Source organism: Aristolochia californica, unplaced genomic scaffold, assembly GCF_029961685.1.
Source record: "Aristolochia californica isolate CCGP_79_NKW_82.1479 unplaced genomic scaffold, dmAriCali1.0.hap1 SCAF_3, whole genome shotgun sequence".
NCBI classification, from domain to species: domain Eukaryota; kingdom Viridiplantae; phylum Streptophyta; class Magnoliopsida; order Piperales; family Aristolochiaceae; genus Aristolochia; species Aristolochia californica.
The window spans coordinates 41,219,079-41,238,969 of NW_027181992.1; the positions used below are offsets into that span (position 1 = coordinate 41,219,079).

The 19,891-nt window shown below is 36.2% G+C and overlaps 1 protein-coding gene across 1 annotated transcript; it reads right to left on the reverse strand.

Annotated features, from left to right (window-relative positions):
- Nucleotides 1-14,718: 14,718 nt before the first annotated feature.
- Nucleotides 14,719-19,092, reverse strand: LOC137959299 (uncharacterized). Its single transcript, XM_068806704.1, has 6 exons — nt 18,929-19,092; nt 18,574-18,789; nt 17,376-17,684; nt 16,662-16,823; nt 15,158-15,241; nt 14,719-15,083 (listed from the first exon to the last, which is right to left on the reverse strand). The coding sequence occupies exons 1-6, from the start codon at nt 18,956-18,958 to the stop codon at nt 14,976-14,978; spliced, it is 909 nt and encodes a 302-aa protein (XP_068662805.1). The 5' UTR covers nt 18,959-19,092; the 3' UTR covers nt 14,719-14,975.
- Between the last annotated feature and the right edge of the window lie 799 nt (nt 19,093-19,891).

Genomic DNA, 19,891 nt, shown 5'->3' on the forward strand with positions numbered 1-19,891 from the left:
CTGACACTCTTATCAAGGTGTGCTGGGAGATTATGAGGGGCCCACAAGGATAAGGCTATGAGCTGGCTTATCTATTCCCCTCACGTGAATAATAAAGGACTCCTAGTTCTACTCAAGTTGGTGCTCTAGTTGCTTAGTTTAAATAGACTTACTTATATTGAAGAGTTAGAGTTGGAATGTAATTAGGATTGAATGATAAGTTGTATAAGGACTCTATCTCCTCCTCTACTATAAAGAGAGGTCTTGTAAGTTGAAATTAATCAATTCACACATTCAATCCCAAGTTGGTTCTCTCTCTCCCTCTCCTTGGCGCAACCCACTCTTCTCCTTTTATTTTTTTCTCTTCTCTACCGAGAGCTTTCCTCCCCTTTTCTCAGTTTTCTTTCTTCTTTCTCTTGTTCATGATCATGGAAAAGGGATCCTAAATTCAACACTTGACACTTGTGAGACTGAATCCTAGAATTGAATTTTGACACCCCTTTTCGTGGCCTCGATGTAGGGAGGTCAAAACTGTGATTTAATCTTTGAGGGAGAGCCCCTAAAATTGACTTTCTTGGGACTTGAGGATTGACAGTGGGGTCCTAAAAGGCATCTTATGGGTGTTTGACCCATGTGTTGATTGAAACTTGGAGGCTAACTCATAATTATGGGCAAATGTGTAAGCATCCTCTAATGTGGTGATACCATGAAGCATCATCTCCTGCCTAAGGTCATCATTCAGGTCCTTGTGGAACTTGCTCAAAGTGATCATCTCATCTTCCATGATAAAACACCGCATTTGAAACTCATCAAATTGATCAATGTACTTAGTGGCAGACTTACTCCTCTGCTTAAGATTGTGCCACTAATCTAGCAGAGTGCTTCAATAGGAGAGGAAAGGTATTTTGTCTATAGGTGATCGACTTACTGCCTAAGATTATGCGATTGATCTAGAAGAGTGCTTTTATAAGAGGAGGGAAAGTGTTTTTTTCTCCAGCTTGATTTTCATTTCATCCTAGTGAGTAATAGGAGGTAAGTGTCTTCTCCTAATATTCTTCTCAACATTTTCTCAGAAAAGTTGAGTGGTGCCTATCAATTTCATTTTCACGAACCTGACTTTTCTATCCTTACATAGCTCATACCACTCGAAGAATTTGTCCTTCTAATAAACACATGTGGAAAATATCCATGGGTCTAAGCAATCATCAAATGTAGGACCTCAACCTTTATCTATTTCAATAATTTGTCTTTAGGTCCCTCATGGCACGGAATATAGGATGTGTGGTTCCTAGAAGGAGGGAATATCTGAGGGTGAGAACGAGCAAATTCCTCATCTTCGGTATCATAACCCCAGAAGACCTAGCTTCTATAGGATTCTTCCCTTTCGAGGACTGAATCCCTAGGGTAGTGACCCAATCATTGATGGTCCCTAACTGTTCTAGGATTTGCTTGGGTGTGTCATCTTTTTTTTCTACAATAGAAGATGAAGCAACGCTAGACATAATGCGACCACTATGCCAATACATGTACTATAGAATCCTAACAAGTAAAGCCCAAACAAATTCAATGCATGTTAAGGTTAATTATTTATTTGCTTATTTGTGACTAGCCAAGATTCAAACCAATAAAATTGCAAAATAAGAATGCAAATACCTTTAAAGTAAAAAAAGGGTTAATCTAATGAAATGATGTAGATTGCATCGACTAGCCACTAAAATTAACACAAAGGACTGACTACACACATGGACTACAATCAATCAAATAAGGATTTTTTTATCAGCATAGGTCTCGAGGTCAAATTCGGCTTAAGTGGGACTTAATAAGGAAGAACTAGCTAATAGAACAAAATAAATATTTGATGCAATTTAAGAAAAATAGTGGAACACCAAAAGAGGGATTCAAATGACATCATCTCGTAAATCGGTTTGGGGCAGGTTGAGCCATTGTATGTAAGATAGATGGTGAGTTGGAGCTGAAACAACTAGTAGACAATCTCCAAACAAGCATTTAGTTTTTTTTTTTTTTTTTTGCTACCCCTTATTTTCTCTTTCTTAACCTCTTTTTTTTGTTACCCCCTTTTTTGTATGTGCGAAATTTGCACATGTGAGTGCCCTTCTTCTTCCTGATCTTTAGGTTGCCAAGGTCAGGGGGGAGGCTTTCAACGGCGGAATGGCTTGGCTCTCAATGATGAAAACAACAACCAATCAGAGAGGAGTTGGTGATGGTTGATGGTGGCGGCAACTGGAAATTTGTGGCAATATGGAAGTTTGGAATGTGTGGGCTCTAGGTAGATGGCAGAGAGAGGGATGTAGACGATGATATTGATGGTTGCTGGCATTAGCACCAATGGTCGAGAGGGGGAAGGAATTCTTGTTAGAAGATGGGCCCAAGCCCACACGACCAAGGAAATCCCACATATTCAAGAGTGTTGGAAAATGGGCCCAAACCCATAAGACCAAGGAAGGCCCATTTATCCAAGTGTGTTGGAAGATGGGCCCAAGCCCATAAGATATGGGATCCACCATGATCACGTGAGGTGGCATAAGAAGTCTAACAGAACCAGAATTATTATGGAAGCAGGTCTCATAGAGAAGTTTCAGTTTAAAGGAGTTTTAGTCATGTTAGTCTTCTATTTATATTGTGTTATTTAATTATGCTAGGACTTATCTCTAAGTGTTAGAGTTTGAGTGTAATTGGGACAAAAGTGGTTTAATTGTAATTGGACCCTACTATTTTCCTCTATTATAAATAGAGGTTCATGTACTCTAATTATAATAAGTCAATGAAGTATTTCTCTTTTCCATAAATTCTATTGATTTCTAGGACTCCATGAATTTAGCTCATGGAGAAAAAGGAAGAGAGACCCATTGGGAGAAAATAGAAGGAAGAAGAGGTTATGGACTTGATGATCCTAACCCTCCCCTTAAAGCTCTATTTATAGATTAATGAAACTATTGTATTACAATAATACCCTTGAATTTAGGGTTTAGGGTTTAGAGTTTGAATCATGGAACTTTAACTTAATTACATTAATGCCATCTCTATGAGATAACTCTTTATTTACCATCCTGCCATAATTGTATGTGGGCCTATGGGCTTTTTACTGGATCTGTGGGCCTTGAGGCCGTCTTCTATATCTCTTGGATGCATGGGTCTTCTTTTGTCTTATGGGCTTGGACCAATCTTCTAATACACTTGTATATGTGGGCCTTCTTAGTCGTATGGGCTTGGGCCCTATCTTCTAACACTCCCCCTCAAGCTGGGGGTTAGAGAACAGCATAAACTCCCAACTTGCTACAAATGATATATAAAATCTTCTTTGTATAAAATGGCACGTCTTCCAATATACCTTCATCTTCCAACACCCTCTCACGCTGGTGCACTCATTCATGAGGCCCAACTGGCATAATATCAGTGAGAGTAAATCACTAAGAAATTGCTCCATACTCCAGTCTTAACTCATGCTGGATATAGGGCACACTCTGTCTTCTGTAGGTAGTGTCACATCGGCATTGCTCTGAAGTGTCCACCTCCACCACTGTGTCCCTCCACAAGACAACGACTCTTAAGTAGTAGAGTAATATCTGACATTAATGAGGAGAAGTACCATAAATATAATAATAAGTTCCTCCGTCATGGTGTCCAAATCTTTGACTTTTGATCTTTTTTATGGGGTAAGTTCCTCCGTCATGGAATCCCAACCATTGACATTTTTTATATTTTTGACGGGGTAATAAGTTCCTCCGTCATGTAATCCCATCCGTAAATATTTTTGATGAGGTATTAAGTTCCTCCATCATGGAATCCCAACCATTGACACTTTTTAGATTTTTATATTTTTGACGGGGTAATAAGTTCCTCCGTCGTGGAATCCCAACCTCAAATATTTTTTATATTTTTACGGGGTATTAAGTTCCTCTGTCATGGAATCCCAACCGTTGACATATTTGATATTTTTTACGGGGTATTAAGTTCCTCCATCATGGAATCCCAACCGTTAATATTTTTTATATTTTTGATGGGGTATTAAGTTCCTTTGTCATGGAATCCCAACTGCTGATATTTTTTATATTTTTTATGGGAACAAATAAATAATGGTATGAGGCCACTCCTTCAATAATAATGTCTCATCCAAAGAGACACAATAGCAGCAGCTGAAATGGGGTTGGGCCCATATAACACGAACCAAAATAATCCTTGTAAAATGACCCATAAAATAATCCAATGCAAATATTTGTACCAAATAATATGCTGACCAAGGAATAATATGTCAATTCTTTAGAATAATAATCCAGCCATAGAAACATTTATCGAGTCACATCGAGTCCAATAGTAGACCATTATATCTGAGTCGCTACAGAAATATGCATAATCTCTGGTCCAAACATGTATACCTAGGCAAAAAATAAGTGGCTCGAGTCAGATTGACTCAGACCTGAGTTGACCCGGACTAAGTTGACACGGTCCAAGTTGGTCTGGGTTGACTCGGTCTGGCTGGTGTAGATGCAGTAAGTGGTTGCTGGGTTGTTGGGTTGACCTGGTCTGATCTAGGTTGGGCAGGAACAGGCGCTGAACCGGCGCTCGATTAATGCAAGTTTTCTAACTTAGGAAACTTTAATGTAGCAGGTATCTTCTTCCCTACCGAACAACGTTCGGACTGAGGAATCCGAAGAAGCAGTCGGGAAGGGAAACTTTCCTCTATTAATGGAGTAGCAGAAATGGCAGGATTTAGTAGAAAATCAACAATGAAGATATGATTTTCTGAGGGCAGCAACGTTCGGCAATGTCAAAAAAACCAAAGTAGCCAATGAGTCAAAAAATAGCTGGACCCAAATTAAGTAGTAGAACATCTTCTTCCCCGATGCCAAAGATGGTGTATCTTCTGTTGATCCAGTCGGTGGTTCTTCCCACAACTAGAAACTCTTCATGGAGAGAAGCTTCCACACGCCGAATGATCTTGCAGGCTCGTCAACAAGCACTTTATAGTTCAAGTTCCCGACGGTCTACCTCTAGACACTTCCGCACTGCTCCTATGTGCCAGTATAACCGCCTACAATCGGCTCAAATACTTTGGTCTCTCCGAGCCTGGCCTTCATGTTGGTCTTGGTGGCCTCGACAACGTTGTCGTGAAATTCACCAAGTCCTTTGGCGCCAAGGTCACTGCAAAGAATTTAGCCACGAGGTGGGAGATTTTCTCATCTACTGTAAGCCGAGAGACAAGGTACTCGCTCTTTCGTTGATGGGTAGAGAATTCTTAAAAATTCCATAAGAGCGATTCCATGGGTTAGACGCATCCCATGCATGCAGTTGCAGCGCTGAGAAAGATAACATCCCGTCAACGGAAGAAAATGATAAACAGAGACAGCTAGATAGCAAGGTCGTCTTCTTCGGGAAGAAGAGTAACAATACTACTGCTCACGACAGAGCATGAACCAACAACAAAGAACAAACTTTAAAAACTGAATTCTAAGGTAGATGCCAAAGAGAACAGGATGGTGGATGATACGGTTTAATCAAAACATGAATGCAAAAAAAAAATAAGGCACAAGACTTAGAAATAAAAGAGAAAAAAAATTCTAAACCTAAACGGAGGAGAATGAAACTTGAAAAACCATAGTCGGAATCCTAAAAATCAAAGCTCTTATACCATGTTGATTTTCAGGACTCCATAAATTTAGCTCATGGAGAAAAAAAAAAAAGACCCATTGAGAGAAAACAGGAGGAAGAAGAGGTTATGGACTTGATGATCCTAACCCTCCCCCTAAAGTTCTATTAATAGATCAATGAAACTACTGTATTACAATAATACCCCTGAACTTAGAGTTTAGGGTTTAGGATTTGAATCCTAGAACTTTAATTTAATTACATCAATACCATCTCCATGAGATGACTCTTTATTTACCATCATGCCATCATTGTATGTGGGCCTATGGGCCTTCTCCTTGATCTATGGGTTTTGAGCCCGTCTTCTATATCTCTTGGATGCATGGGTCTTCCTTGGTCTTAGGGGCTTGGGCCCATCTTCTAATACACTTGGATATGTGGGCCTTCCTTGGTTGTGTGAGCTTGGGCCTTATCTTCCAACAAATTCAACATGGTATCAAAGCAGGTTCTGTAAGTTGACTCGGTCAACCCACAGAGGTAATGTGATATTTTCTAATTTATTATTTCTAGCAGTTTAGGTTTGTATTTGTCTTTTTTTTCAGTCCCTATACCCGTTATTTTATTTACGTTTTCACCTCTATACTGAGCTTTTCATATTTCAAATTATATATTGACGGAAAGATATTCGAGTATAATTTCCAAATAAAAATGATTTTTTTAATCGGAGTTATATACAAAGAGAAATAGATATTTGAAGCAGCGAATGTCAGATTACAAAAGTGGTTCGAGCAGCAGCAGAAAGTTTCAACTTCCAAGATATTTTATGCTATCAAGAACGAGACTTTATATGGAGAATTATATATCACAAGAAAGATCTATATGTATATTTGCTTACCCATTCAACCAATTCTCGATATGAGTTTTTTTATAAGGAGATATTGATGTTGGAAGATTTAATGCTCATGCTGACAAAAGGAGAATGAGTACTTAGTTCGGCCAGATTACAGGGACCGAAATCTATCAGATTATATATCTCAATAGAAGTATATTTTATGAAGAGAATTTATACTTGGATGAAAGATATTTAAGTCTATGTTCAGAAGGAGAAAGTTTAATATAAATTTGATCTATATTTAAGGATATATTTGCATTGAAAGAATCAAAGGTCATGTTGGTATCCTATTGCATTGAAAAATCCGAATTTAAGCCGAATTATTTCATGTGTTCTTATTACTCTTAAGGATTAGCATCATTTACCGGTTATCTACTGCTATACTACTTCAAATTTTCTACATCTATATTATTTGGTTCAAGCTGGGATCATTGGCATTATCTCCCAGCTTGAGAGGGAGAAGTAGAAGAAGAAGTACAAGGAAGAGCAAAGAAAATTGAAGACCAGGAATACTGACTCACAATAATAATTGTGGTAATTATTGGTGATAGCTGACTTGGCTTAACTCAATCCTATTTCTCTGGCTGGATTATTATTTTAAAGTATTCACAACATATTCCTTGGTCAACATATTATTTGGTGTAGATACTTGCATCGGATTATTTCATGAGTCTTTTTACAAGGATTTTTATTATTTTGGTTCGTGCTATATGGGCCCAAACCCATTTCAGTTGCAGCTATTACGTCTCTTTGGATGAGATATTATTATTGAAGAAGTGGTGGCCTCAGTATCCTATCTTCTTCTTTACCCATTATCCATTAGTTATTTGGCAGCCTTTCTCCTACCATCCTTTATTTGACTCTCACATACATCTTTGGGCCAACCTTTTGCATGTTGCTTCAGTTGGGAGTTTAAGTCCATCATGGTTGCGTTTTTTAAGTCCATTGAGATTTATATATATATATATATACATATATATATATATATATATATATATACATGTGGGTCTTTTATCGTAGCCATGTGAATGACAGGCATTACCCACTTATCACGTCTTTTATCGCCGTCTTGTGAATGACAGGTGTTTATCACCCATTTCTACCTATGAGAGTCGGTGGCCGAGTTGGGACACCGTGATGGAGGAGCTTATTACTCCATATATGTTACCCCCCTTAATTGGCATTTATTACTCCTACCACTGGAGAGTCATTGTCCTGTGGAGGGATACGGTGACGGAGGAGTTTTTACTACACTTCTAAGCACTATGTATAGACCCACTAGTGAAAGCTAAGAGTGCCCTACATCCAGCATGGGTTATGACTGGAGTATGGATCGATGTCATACGACATGGAGTGATTTTACTCTCACCTTTCTTATGCCAGCTGAGCCTCAGGGAAGAGAGCACCAGTGTGAGGGGGAGTGTTGGAAGATATGGAGGACTGCCATTTTATACGAGAAGATCCTATACATCATTTGCGGCAAGCAGGAAGTTCATGATGTTTTCTCACCCCCAGCTTGAGGGAGAGTGTTAGAAGATGGGACCAACCATGATCACGTGAGGTGGCATAAGAAGTCTTACACAATAAGAAGTCTAATAGAGCCAAAATTATTATGGAAGCATGTTTCACAAAGGAGTTTCAGTTTAAAGGAGTTTTAGTCATGTGAGTTTTCTATTTATATTGGGTTATTTAATTATGTTAGGACTTATCTTTAAGTGTTAGAGTTTGGGTGTAATTGGAACAAAGGTAGTTTAATTGTAATTGGACTCTATTACTTTCCTCTATTATAAATAGAGGTTCATGCACTCTAATTATAATAAGTCAATGAAGTATTTCTCATTTTCATAAATTCTACACCAACAATAGTCTTTGTTTGGAAAGGCCTTGGATGCTCAACGGTGACACTCCAAAGGTAATCTTCGGTTGAGAACTCTAATTGGAATCGTTCAAGAGATTTTGGTTGTATCTGTAAGTGTTTGAACAACTAGCAATGATGATGGAATGTCCTGCTATACTCATAGTAGTTTGGCGGTGGATCTTCGCTCGAATACTAGACTAAAATGGCACGTGTACGTCTTTCCTGTAGAGAGAGTGAGAGCAGGAAAAGTGGAAGAAGAAGAAGAAGAAGAAGAAGAAGAAGAAGAAGAGAATCGAGAGCCATTAGGGGAGAAGAGGTAACAATTGGGGAAAAGTTTAAAACTCAATTCATTGATCATTTCAAAATATTACATGCTTTAATAGAAACTCAAAAGCCTAATTGACAATTCAAAATAACAAAAAATGCCCCTAAACATATGAAATAATTACTCCTACGGATAATCCAAAATGTGTATAATAAGATAAAAAAAATATCATCTAATTAATCCTAAATGAATCGCTAACCAACCACAATATAGTGGGTCCAACCGTGGTCCGATGCTTCATGGCATAGAGTAATGTAATAGGTGGCACATGAGTGGTGTTCCCACCACCATTTCTCCCCCCAATGGCTTTTCTCTTTTCTTTGGTAGCAGAAGGCAACGAGATTGACTCGTGTTTGGTGTGTTATTGTAACTAATTTAATTGGTTATCCATCTACTACATGGAGAGAGCTAGAGTGAAAGCATGTCCTCCCCTTCTTGCTGCACTCTATTGATATCTTTGTGTTTGCATTTATTTCTTAGCCTATTTGGGAAGAGAGTGAGTTGCTCACCCAAACCTATGCTTCTCTCTTAAGATGACGATGGTTGATATGGTGGATCCATAGTTAGAACATGCATATGCTCAAACTATAAAGCATGATCGATCAATCAGGGGTGATTGATCGATCAATCAAAACTCAGACAAAATGTGCTATAAGCATGATCAATCATTCCATGTGAACTAATCCATCAATCATGTTCAGATAATGAAAAATTATGAAGCATGATCGATCAATCCTTCAAAATGATCAATCATACAAAAGTTTACCAATAAGGGACATAAAGTATGATTGATCATCTGCTTGTCATTGATTGATCATATATGTATTGCACTGCCAGTAGGAAAACTAATTGATTGATCATTCTAAGTACATTGATTGATCAACATAATTTGATAGACCCAACGAAAAAATATTAACCAACCAATCTATCAATCAATAAATTTTTTTCTCTGACAAAAAATATAGTCATTACACTCACTTTTTATTGACAATTATGTACATTGATTGATCAATGTCATGTTAGCTTATTACAAATGGCCAAATAAATACTAGTTTGTCTTGGGAAACTTATAAATACCCCACTAAATGTGCCTTAGAGAAGTTAATGAGAATTTATTGGCATACATTTAAAAATCTTCTACCTCTTTTAATCATCCTTACATGCATCATAGTACAAACTCCTTGATCATTCCACAATGTGCTACAAAGGAAGAGACAACTTGAATCTCTAAAAATAAAAATAATATCTCTCCAAGTAAGGGTGTAAAATTTTTCCTTTATTTTATGTATTTGTGAAAGGTTCATCTAGAACGTGTTCATTTAGATAGAAAGTCTGGCTAGAGCTAGGATCTAGCAACAATATCTTGGGGAGATTGTTTAGTGTAAAAATCGTGTATTGAGGCTACACCTGCCTCCCCCCCTTGAGAAGCCACCTAGGCCAACACATTTTTGTGGCTGGTTGTCCTTTGGAAAGTAGCAATTTGTCTTGACATGCCATGAAAACAATGTAATGAAATAAAGTAAGATTTTGATTTCAAAGGTGTAAAGGTTTGCTTTGATACCAATTGTGGGCCAAAGTGGCTTCTCAAGTGGAAGGTAAATTGAGTTATTTAGATTTTAAACTTAGTGAACCAATTTAAAAATAAAAGCGAATATGAAATATAAAATTGCACACACCACAAATTAACACAATTACTTTTTCTTATCAATGTTCCCCTTGTAGTATTCACCACCCAAGCTTTTTCTCTCAAATGTAGTTCTGAAATGAATTTCAAGTAGGAATAGATTTGAATGCAATAGGTTTAAAAATAAATACCCAATAATATTTCCAAGCCACATTTGTTTAGGTATTTATAACTTCCCCAAGCAAAACTAGTCACTATTTGGTCATTTGTAAAAAGCTAACAACTCAATCATCGATCAATATAAAGGTATGATCTATCAATCGTGTGTAATGAGTATATTTTTGTCAAACCTAGGCTAATTAATTGATTAGTTGATCGACCAATGCATATTTGACTTATTATAAAACTTAAGTTGATTGCTCAGTGCACCTCGATTGATCGATCATGCATTGATGTTCTTGCTAATGCAAAACTAAGTATAATTGATCAATGAATTGTGTATGATAGATCATTATTTTTGTCCCACTCTAGCATACTTCTATTTGATCAATCAATATTGTAGGCATGATCAATCATTCTCTATAATTTTTTAATGAATGGACATGAATGATCAATTAGTCCAGTGGGAATGATCAATCAATCCAGTGGGAATGTTCGATCATTCTTTATAGCTTATCATGGAAAAGTTATGTCTAATTGATAAGTGCATCTTATTAATTGATCATGCTTTATATTTTTATGTCACGTTGCATTTTAGGTGATTGATCATTGCCAAGTAATGATTGATCATGAGAAAGCTAGTTTTCTAATCTAGGCTTCAAAGGATCATAAAAACTATCCGAAGTGATAAAACTTCAAGAATTATTTTTTCAAAAATGGTGTTCCTTATCCCATTTACTATGTTATTTGCAATGTGCTAGGTATCCAAAATAGAGATGGCATTGGCAAAAATACTTGGGTATTTCAATTGCTACTATTGCCAAACAAAAAAATTTGTTGACTAAAGTAATTCTTAAGTTTGAGAATCAATTGACTCTTCGAAAAACAAATTATCTTTCAATAGCAAGGAGAATAGTTCTTATCAAAAAATTTCTCCAGGCTATGCCTACACTTGTCAAGTCTAGTGGATTGATGTTTTGCCGCTATTACATAAAATTGATGAGCTTGAGGTTTGACTTTTTTTTTATATAAAGGACATAGGAAGTCTTTGCCTCTTATTTCTTGGAATAGGGTTTCTCATCTCAAGGATGAGTGGGGACTTCATCAAAACAAGCTTTCATGGATCTAGAACGCTTTTTTAGTCAAACTTCTCTAGCATCTTCTCCCAAGAGGTGATAAGCATTGGGTTCAAATCATTCATGCAAAATACCTCAGAGGAGCTTGCATTTGGCATGCAATGAAATTGGCTCACGATTCCCTAATATGGAAAAACATGTTGTTAAGTTGTGGAGGTTAATTAACACCTTATACTTTGTTGCGGAGCCCCCGGGCAAGTCCAGGATATATTGACTATTGTTTCATCAGGGGATTTCACTCTTGTATTGTGGTTGCCCTATTTTTCTCTTTATATTTGGTGCACCGTTATTAAGGTTTTAATTCATCGTTGAGGAGAATCATTAATTGTGGTTGTGAAATGTTAGAGTAACGATTTCTCTTGTAAACTATTTCATCTTCATAGTGGATTACTTTAGCGGCGGAAGACAAGACATAGTCTCACCTTGAGGCGAACCTGAGTAAATCTTGTTGACTTTTTTTGTGCTTGTTTTTCTTCTTCTGTGTTTATTATTATTGTTTTTGCTAGTTTAGAATTAGGTCTTCTAATTCCTATCATATGCTTCAAGGCAAATCCTTTTTCCAAAAGGATATCATTTGTTATTGGGAATGGACAAACTTATGGCTTAGAGATACAACCTTGTGAAAAATCTCAAAGTCCTATAAGGAGGGGGAGGTTACATTCTTGATTCCCATGGCATGATTATATGTCATCTTTCCATACCACTATATATCTCCAATAACACCCCTATTTGAATGGAGAAAGGATCATTTGAAATTTGGAAGAAGAAACAAGACAAAGAAGAATGCTAGAGGTTGGGATTCAAAGGCCACTCTGGCATTCAAATGCCTAGAAGCTTGACATTTGAAGGCCAAAACCAATAGAATGATACAAAGAGAAGCACAAAAGGACTGTTCAAACAATCGAATTATTTTAAGAGCCACACTATTTAAACAATTAGACTATTCTGAATGAAAGTTACAAAGAAACGAAGAGTAGATGAAGGATTCTTCAAATAGTCATCTAATTGGAATAGTGTGTGCCAGTTGGAAACATTAGCTGGCATTCTGATGCCAATCTGACAATCGAGTGTTGCTTCTTGGAAACACTAAAGAGGAGTATTTTTTTTATAAACAATTCAGCCAAGATAAGGATGCTAAATTTACAATTAACCTACCAATATGGTTATTAGCACAAACCAAGAATTTGAATATTTAAATTTTTTTGTGAATTGGCGGATTTTTACAAGAGAAGAAAAGTTTCATTCAAACCCTAGCTACTCTATCTTACAGTATTAGAACTTGAGTTTTTAATGTGATTTTTTGCCTCATTGTAAGAAACAAACTTGGACACGGCATGGAGGGAGTCTCAAAAGCACAATTTTAAAATGTTTGACGTCTCTTAGGCCATATATGACCTAGAAATGATCTTGGTTATTGATAAATCATTCTCCGTTTTCTAGCAAAGTTTACTGGAACTTATCTTTTAAAGTCTAGTGTTTGATTGAATTGTTCTATATAGGTTAAGCAACATAGAGCTTTGATTTAAATTTTTTGTTGTTTTAGCTTTCAATTGCTGAAATTGAAATTCTAGGATTTGTAAGTCATTTGCAATAGTCCAACAACAGTTATTGAGCATTGATTTGAAAATTTGACATTCGACAACAATTTTAAGAGGTCAATTACAAGTAACTCATACTTGGAAATCTATCATTAAACAAGTTATTGAACCGATGCATTTGGATTTTGAAATCACTAATTTAGTTCAAAAAATCATTTTGGGATGTCTATTTTCAAATAACTCATTACATTAGTGGTTGTTTTCATTTAGGATTTCCTTTAAAAAATTTTATTTTGTTTGCATATTGAACTTAGAATTTAAAATCAATTGACTTGCTTTGCCAAGTTGTTATCATATTTGGGGGGTACATAAGTGTGGTGTAATTATTGTTTGTGCATATTGTTGTAAAATCAACCTTGAAGAGACATTAATTGAGCTGAATTATAAAACTTTTGCATTGTTATTGGACAAGCTTTGCATAGACATTATCTAAAATCTCAACACAAATAACTTGAAAAACTTTTGTAATAAAATTAGAGTAGTTGAATGTGCAGTGACTTGTATACTCACTATGTTAAAGACATTTGTTGCTTATGCTTGTTGTTATAAAACCCTTTTTTGTGTTTAGGCCTGTGTAGTGGAGTTGCTATAAATTCCTTAGGGTCTAGGTTTATGTTATTTAATTGAATTATCATAAATCCCTTTAAAGACAATTGATGTAATTAACATTTGTGACCTTGTTGTTGCAAGTGTCACTTAGCTATTTTACATAATGGATTTAACTTTAAAGTATAAAAACAATTTGGAAATTAATTAGTAACCTGAATTTAGATTATGAACCATAATGAAAATCATTTTTTATTGTGGTCATCTTAGGACCTCCGTGCTAGATTTATTACCTTAGGACATAACACTCGAGAAGTCGAAATCAATCACAATTATAGTATGTCAACAATGTAGCAGATATTTTATCCAATGATCCATCTATGACTTTAGAGTTAAACCTTCTGAAGCATTGAAATGGTTGAATTCTTTTGCCCATTTGGACCTGTTTAATTTAATGGCTGCTTAACACCAAAAAAGGGAAAAGTGAGGTATCAAAGTTAGAAGAAACGTAGATTCCTGAACAATGCAATTAAGTTTGTTGTGGATTGCTTCACAACTTTTTGTTCGAGGTAAAAATGTCTCTCTTCAATAGCAAGTTCAAAGAATCCTTGAACAGAACTTGGCAATCACAATTGTAAGAATAATTAGGATGAATGACAGATACAAACAATCGAAACTAAGAGTGGTTCACCGACGAGAAATAGGATGTAGGAAAAACATGCTATTGAAACTTCGTTGCTTACCAACTCTTGAGGAAATTTTCAAAATGAACTCTTAGTCAACACAACTAAGAAAATAATATTCATGGCCATCTATTTGCATCCCGATACAGTTGAATTTCATATTACTTCAATGCCAAAATATTTCACTGTCACTCATATTTCATTGTGCCTCAGTTTTGGATCCTGTTTTCTGCATGAAATCTTATGGTTTCCCTTCCACAACTGTCAATCTTTTGATTTAACTACAGATTCAAAGGAGGTTGAAGATTTGGACGGGGAGCTAAAATTTCAATGCTCAAAGAGAAATTCTAACCAAGGTGGATGACAAAAGACAGAAAGGGTAGACGAGGTACATACTGTATAAGTCAACGACGTGTCTAATCATCAATTTAACAAAAATAAAAAAAATTGTCTAAGCATCATTAATTCCACATGCAGGAAATGAAGGGGTTGCCGATTAAGATGAGCATATCCGAAATACAATATTAAAAAACACAGGATAAAACAAGGAGACTGAATGATGAATTTCCTTTTAAACCAAAATAGAACCTCTCATAATTGTGACGGCTTCACCTCGAATCAGTACACGCTGTGTGTCCTCATCAAGATGGAGGTCTAATCTTCCTCCTCTTGGAGATGCCTGGTCCGAATAACCAAAAGTTTAGAAATGGGGGGAGAGAGAGAGAGAGAGAGAGAGAGAGAGAGAGAGAGTACCATGTATGCAATAAAATCTCTTTTATGAAGTTTCTTACTCCAATAAGGTGCCAAAGCACAGTGAGCACTCCCACAGACAGGATCCTGGTAGAGTGATATCATAATTTGAGAGAGAGAGAGAGAGAGAGAGAGAGAGTTAAGATGACAGATGCTTGAAGGATAGTGAAGGTAGTTTCAAACAAGAACTGGAAACTAACAAACTAGAAGTTATTTTTCTAACCTCTAATTCAAATGGTTACTAATAGTATTGCTTTTGAAATTCTTTAAACAGTACGACTGAGTAGAGCCACTGATTTATTTCTTAAGCCTGTAGCATATTGCTGGTCAAGAAATAAACAGAAATGGCAATTTTTATAGGATATGTCAATATCTTTAGTTTCCTTGGCCCACAAAATTTTTGGAGTTCAGTGCCATTTTCTCCTCACCTAAATGAAGAGAGTTCTTTCTACATTTTACAACAAAAACTCCCATTACCAGTGCATTCGAGTCCAAAATTTCTAACAATTTCTCTCCAATGTCCAGATCTTAATTACATAGCTTCATCAAGCTTCATGGGTGATCTTCACCATAGGTTTATGCCGAACTCCATGTGCCAAACTCCATGAGGCATTGTATTCTGGGAGGTAACTTACCCATAAAACATCACCAAGCTTCATTGTGAAACAGTGACAATTAGTCCTTAAGGAAAACCGTTTTGTGCCTTGAAGATTTTGTGTTTCTTAACCTTGTATTGATTTAGGACAGAATGTTATAGATTGGGGTGGCACCAAGTCCCAATGATTAGTATTAAAATCTTACAGTTAATACCAATACTAGTGTACTGCAAAACCCATGTTGCAGACTCTACTGAGTCCAAGTTGTAGCTTTCAATGACACTAGTTTACAGACTGCAAAGACACGATGTTGCTGTTGAAAAAGAATACATGATAGCAGTTGCTATTTTCTTTCTGCTCATCAATTTCTCGTAGCTAATGCAATAGTATGACATGTTACAAGGCCATGGGCTTAAAGACAAAAAAAATACTACCATATGAGTGAGGGTTACACTAAGTTGTTGCCAAGTTGTGAAACAAACAAAACAACTTCACAACGTGGTTACTGAATATATTAGACATATTTCTGCCACAATCAATAGTATTTGCAGAACAGAACAGGAATAGAATTTTTGGTCGAATATAATGAACAAATTAAAAATTCAAGGTGATCAAAGAAAGGAAACTCAGACATTAAAAACTGACAGGTATAATTTCCCCAACAAATAGCAAGTTGCCTGATTGAAATAAATTCATCACATAGTTACAAATGAACATCATATGACCAAAGCGAAGAAGAAAGTCAATGTCTATCATCAAATGTGGCAAGAAATCCCACTTCATTGCAGTAAAAGAAGTTTACAAAGAAATGATATCAATAAAGACCATAAAATGTCAAACAGCATGCATGAGGGAATCTATTCAGTGTAAATTTGAATGTAGAAAGTCTTAAAATTAAAATACCAAATTACCTCATCGATACCATTATTTGGACAGAAAAAGCGGGAAAAGAAGTCAAATCCAGATTCAGGAGGAGCAAGTCCAGTTATGATAACCCCTCTTTCAGGCCATTTCTTTAATTCATCAAATTGGGGTTCAAGATCTGCAACAGCCTTTCCAGATGACAGCTCCACCTGTAAAAATAATAGTGAATTCCCAACAAAAATTTCAAGATATAATAGTAAATAGATAATGTGAAGAGCATGTAAGGAATAAGAAAGATGCAAGATTGACAACCATGCCCCTAAGTATTTATGAAACAGTGCCCTCTTGGATTTCTGTTTTTCTGCTTTGGTAGATAATGAAAGTAGACAATGACAGGAACCACTGAAATACTAAGGATTGTAGATCATTGAGCCAATATGGCAAACACACACCCAATCCAACTAGTTAAGAGAAAGCTCAGTTGTCCAGTGTTGGGAAAACGACTTTTATTGTTGCAGAAATTGCACAAGCAAGAAGCCATTATGGGAGACACTCACACAATCAAACTAGTTAAGAGAAAGCTCAGTTGTTCAGTGTTGGGTAAACGACTTTTATTGTTGCAGAAATTGCATAAGCAAGAATAACACAAAGAGCAAATCTCTCTTTGGCTTATCATCCTTCATTAAATTATTGTGACTGAAGAACATGTAGTTTATCAATCTATGCAAGACTTAAAGAAAGAAATGACAAAACAAACATACCATTAAGTCACCAGCAGCAGTTTTCTTTACATCGACCATGGAAGCACCATTCAAAGTTTTCGTAATTGGTGGGATCTCTCCTGGCCTGCATTCACTAACTATAGTTGAAGGAAAATCTAATTCAATGGACAGACCTTCTCTTACATTACCATTTGAGGTATTTGAGCTTTTTAGCTTTGTTACTGCATCAATTCTTTTTGCAGTTAGAGTTCCAGATTTTGTAAGGAACTCGATAGTATTATTTCTTACAATGCCAGATGTAAGAAGAAAGTGAGCAGCTGCTAAGGTTGCATGACCACAAAGCTCAACCTGCAAAATGCAAACACAAACATTGAGGGTTCTATTACCAAGAGGAAAAACAAGGATATAGCAAAAACTACCACAATACCCCATGGAAATTTTTTATTAAAACCTTTGTTTACATTAGGTGAAACATTTCTGAACTAATGCAAGAACTTACAATTATACAGTCCAATCATGACCGTTCTCCTTCATTGGAAAGAGAATATGGTGATAATTACTTATTTTCATTAGTTTCCACATCTGCATAAATAAGAATGACTAAATTTCTCTGAGCAAGAAAATGACACTAAACTCCACCTTATAGCCTCTCTGCGATCATAGCTTTTGATTCCAAATCAAGGCATGCCTATATCTCTGACAACTGTACCTATACCATACTTCAGTTCATCATGGATACGCTGAAAGAATAACTAGGCAAGAAAAACAATTCGCTTTGTGCTGTGATCTCTTTCTAACATTTATGTGCCATAAGCTAGGAACTACAGGAAATAATTAAGATAGTATGAGCATATTTATTAATTGCATGACTAAGAATCTCAAGTAGAAGTCCGATCAGCATTCAACAGTAGGGAGTTTTTCAGTTGTTCTGTTGCAGTGTAATCTTTGTTCCTTTAAATGCTATGTAGCAAAAAGGGTCCCTTTATAGGATGAGAAGGGCACAGTTTAGAGTTTAGAGTTTAGACAGAATTAACAGTAAAGGTACATTAAAAAGAAAGTTAACAAGCATGTTTATTTATGAAATATTCCCCAAGATATGCTCATATTTGCGGGTCGCTATATTTGTGGGAAATACACTATTCGCCTCAATAATTCATCTTGTTGCTAGTTCCGCTTCCAATCAAAACACAAAAGGCGTAATTGGGTCAGCGAAACTGAACTGTGGAAGTCAACTGACCTCTACCAGTGGGGTGAACCATCTAAGGTGAAATCTTGGAGTGCCAGACGGGTCAGGATTGCCAGCGTCAACGGTATCGACCCGACTTAGGAAAGCGGTTTCAGATATGTTAAATTCCTTAGCAACGGATTGCATCCACTCGTCGTTTTTCTCTTCTTCCAACAAGCAGATGGCGGCCGGATTTCCCGCAAATGGAGAATCGGTGAACGCATCAATCTGATCGTGAACGCAAAGGAATTCAGGAAAAGCCAGAGAGAAATTGAAGCAGGTAAATGGAAAATAGAGGAATTCATTAAGATTTGTCTGAATAAGTGGAAGCACAAGACAGATAAAGCAGAGATCGTCAGTTCATTACCACACAATACTGAACTAACTTTTTCGCCATCTGCAGACTTCGGTGGATGGAGCTCTAAAAGTAACTTTCAAGCTCTTGGCGTTGAATTTAATTAGCACAAGGGTTGATCGACGTGCAGCTGCCTTCCGACTTCCGAAGCATTGGTCCGGACTGGGCCAGAGGTCAGTCGTCAATCTGCCTAAGCGGCGTGTCGCCTCAGATATCTATATTAAAAAAAAACGAGCTCTTTAGCAAAATCTTCTTTCTTGATTTATCAAGTGATTGAGGTAGAGGACCTTTGTGGGCTTTTCACCCAATTATCTAATCTCTTAACAAAATCTAGCCAAATCTAAGAAAAGGGAAAAATAAAGGGATAATAATGAAAATTGTAACAAATCGTGGGAGGGAAAATTGAAGTCTAGAGATTATCAAGAGCTATTGAGATTGAGGAAATTCTTGAGGAGTGGTAAAAAGGAAATATTATGTAATATAGTACAATCTAAGAAAAGAAAAATTACAGGGATAATAACCGAATCTATTTATTTTTATATATATTAAAGTAACAGGGTTTGAATTTTTTCAACAAAACCCCCATTTCCCATTGGATCATTTTTAGAGATGGAAAACCTCATTCTTTGTCTAACTAGAGTTTCACCAAATGTCGAACATCTACCAACATCTAAGTCGAGAGAAATCAACTTATAGAATTAAACAACTTCATTACATGAAAGAAATCGTGTTCCAATCTATGAAAAAATAATGCTAAAAATTGACAAAAAATCATTCTTCCATACTTCAGTTCCTACTAATTGAATGAAATTGAATAAATTCTCCTTTATAGTTTTGTTGATTGAACGTAAATAACTGAAATAACATTAATCATAGACAAAATTCATTTTTCATTCTGTTTATCATTGTAGACTTTAATCGGTCTCTTACCTCATTATTTGGCATAACTAACTTAAATAACATGTCACATATCTA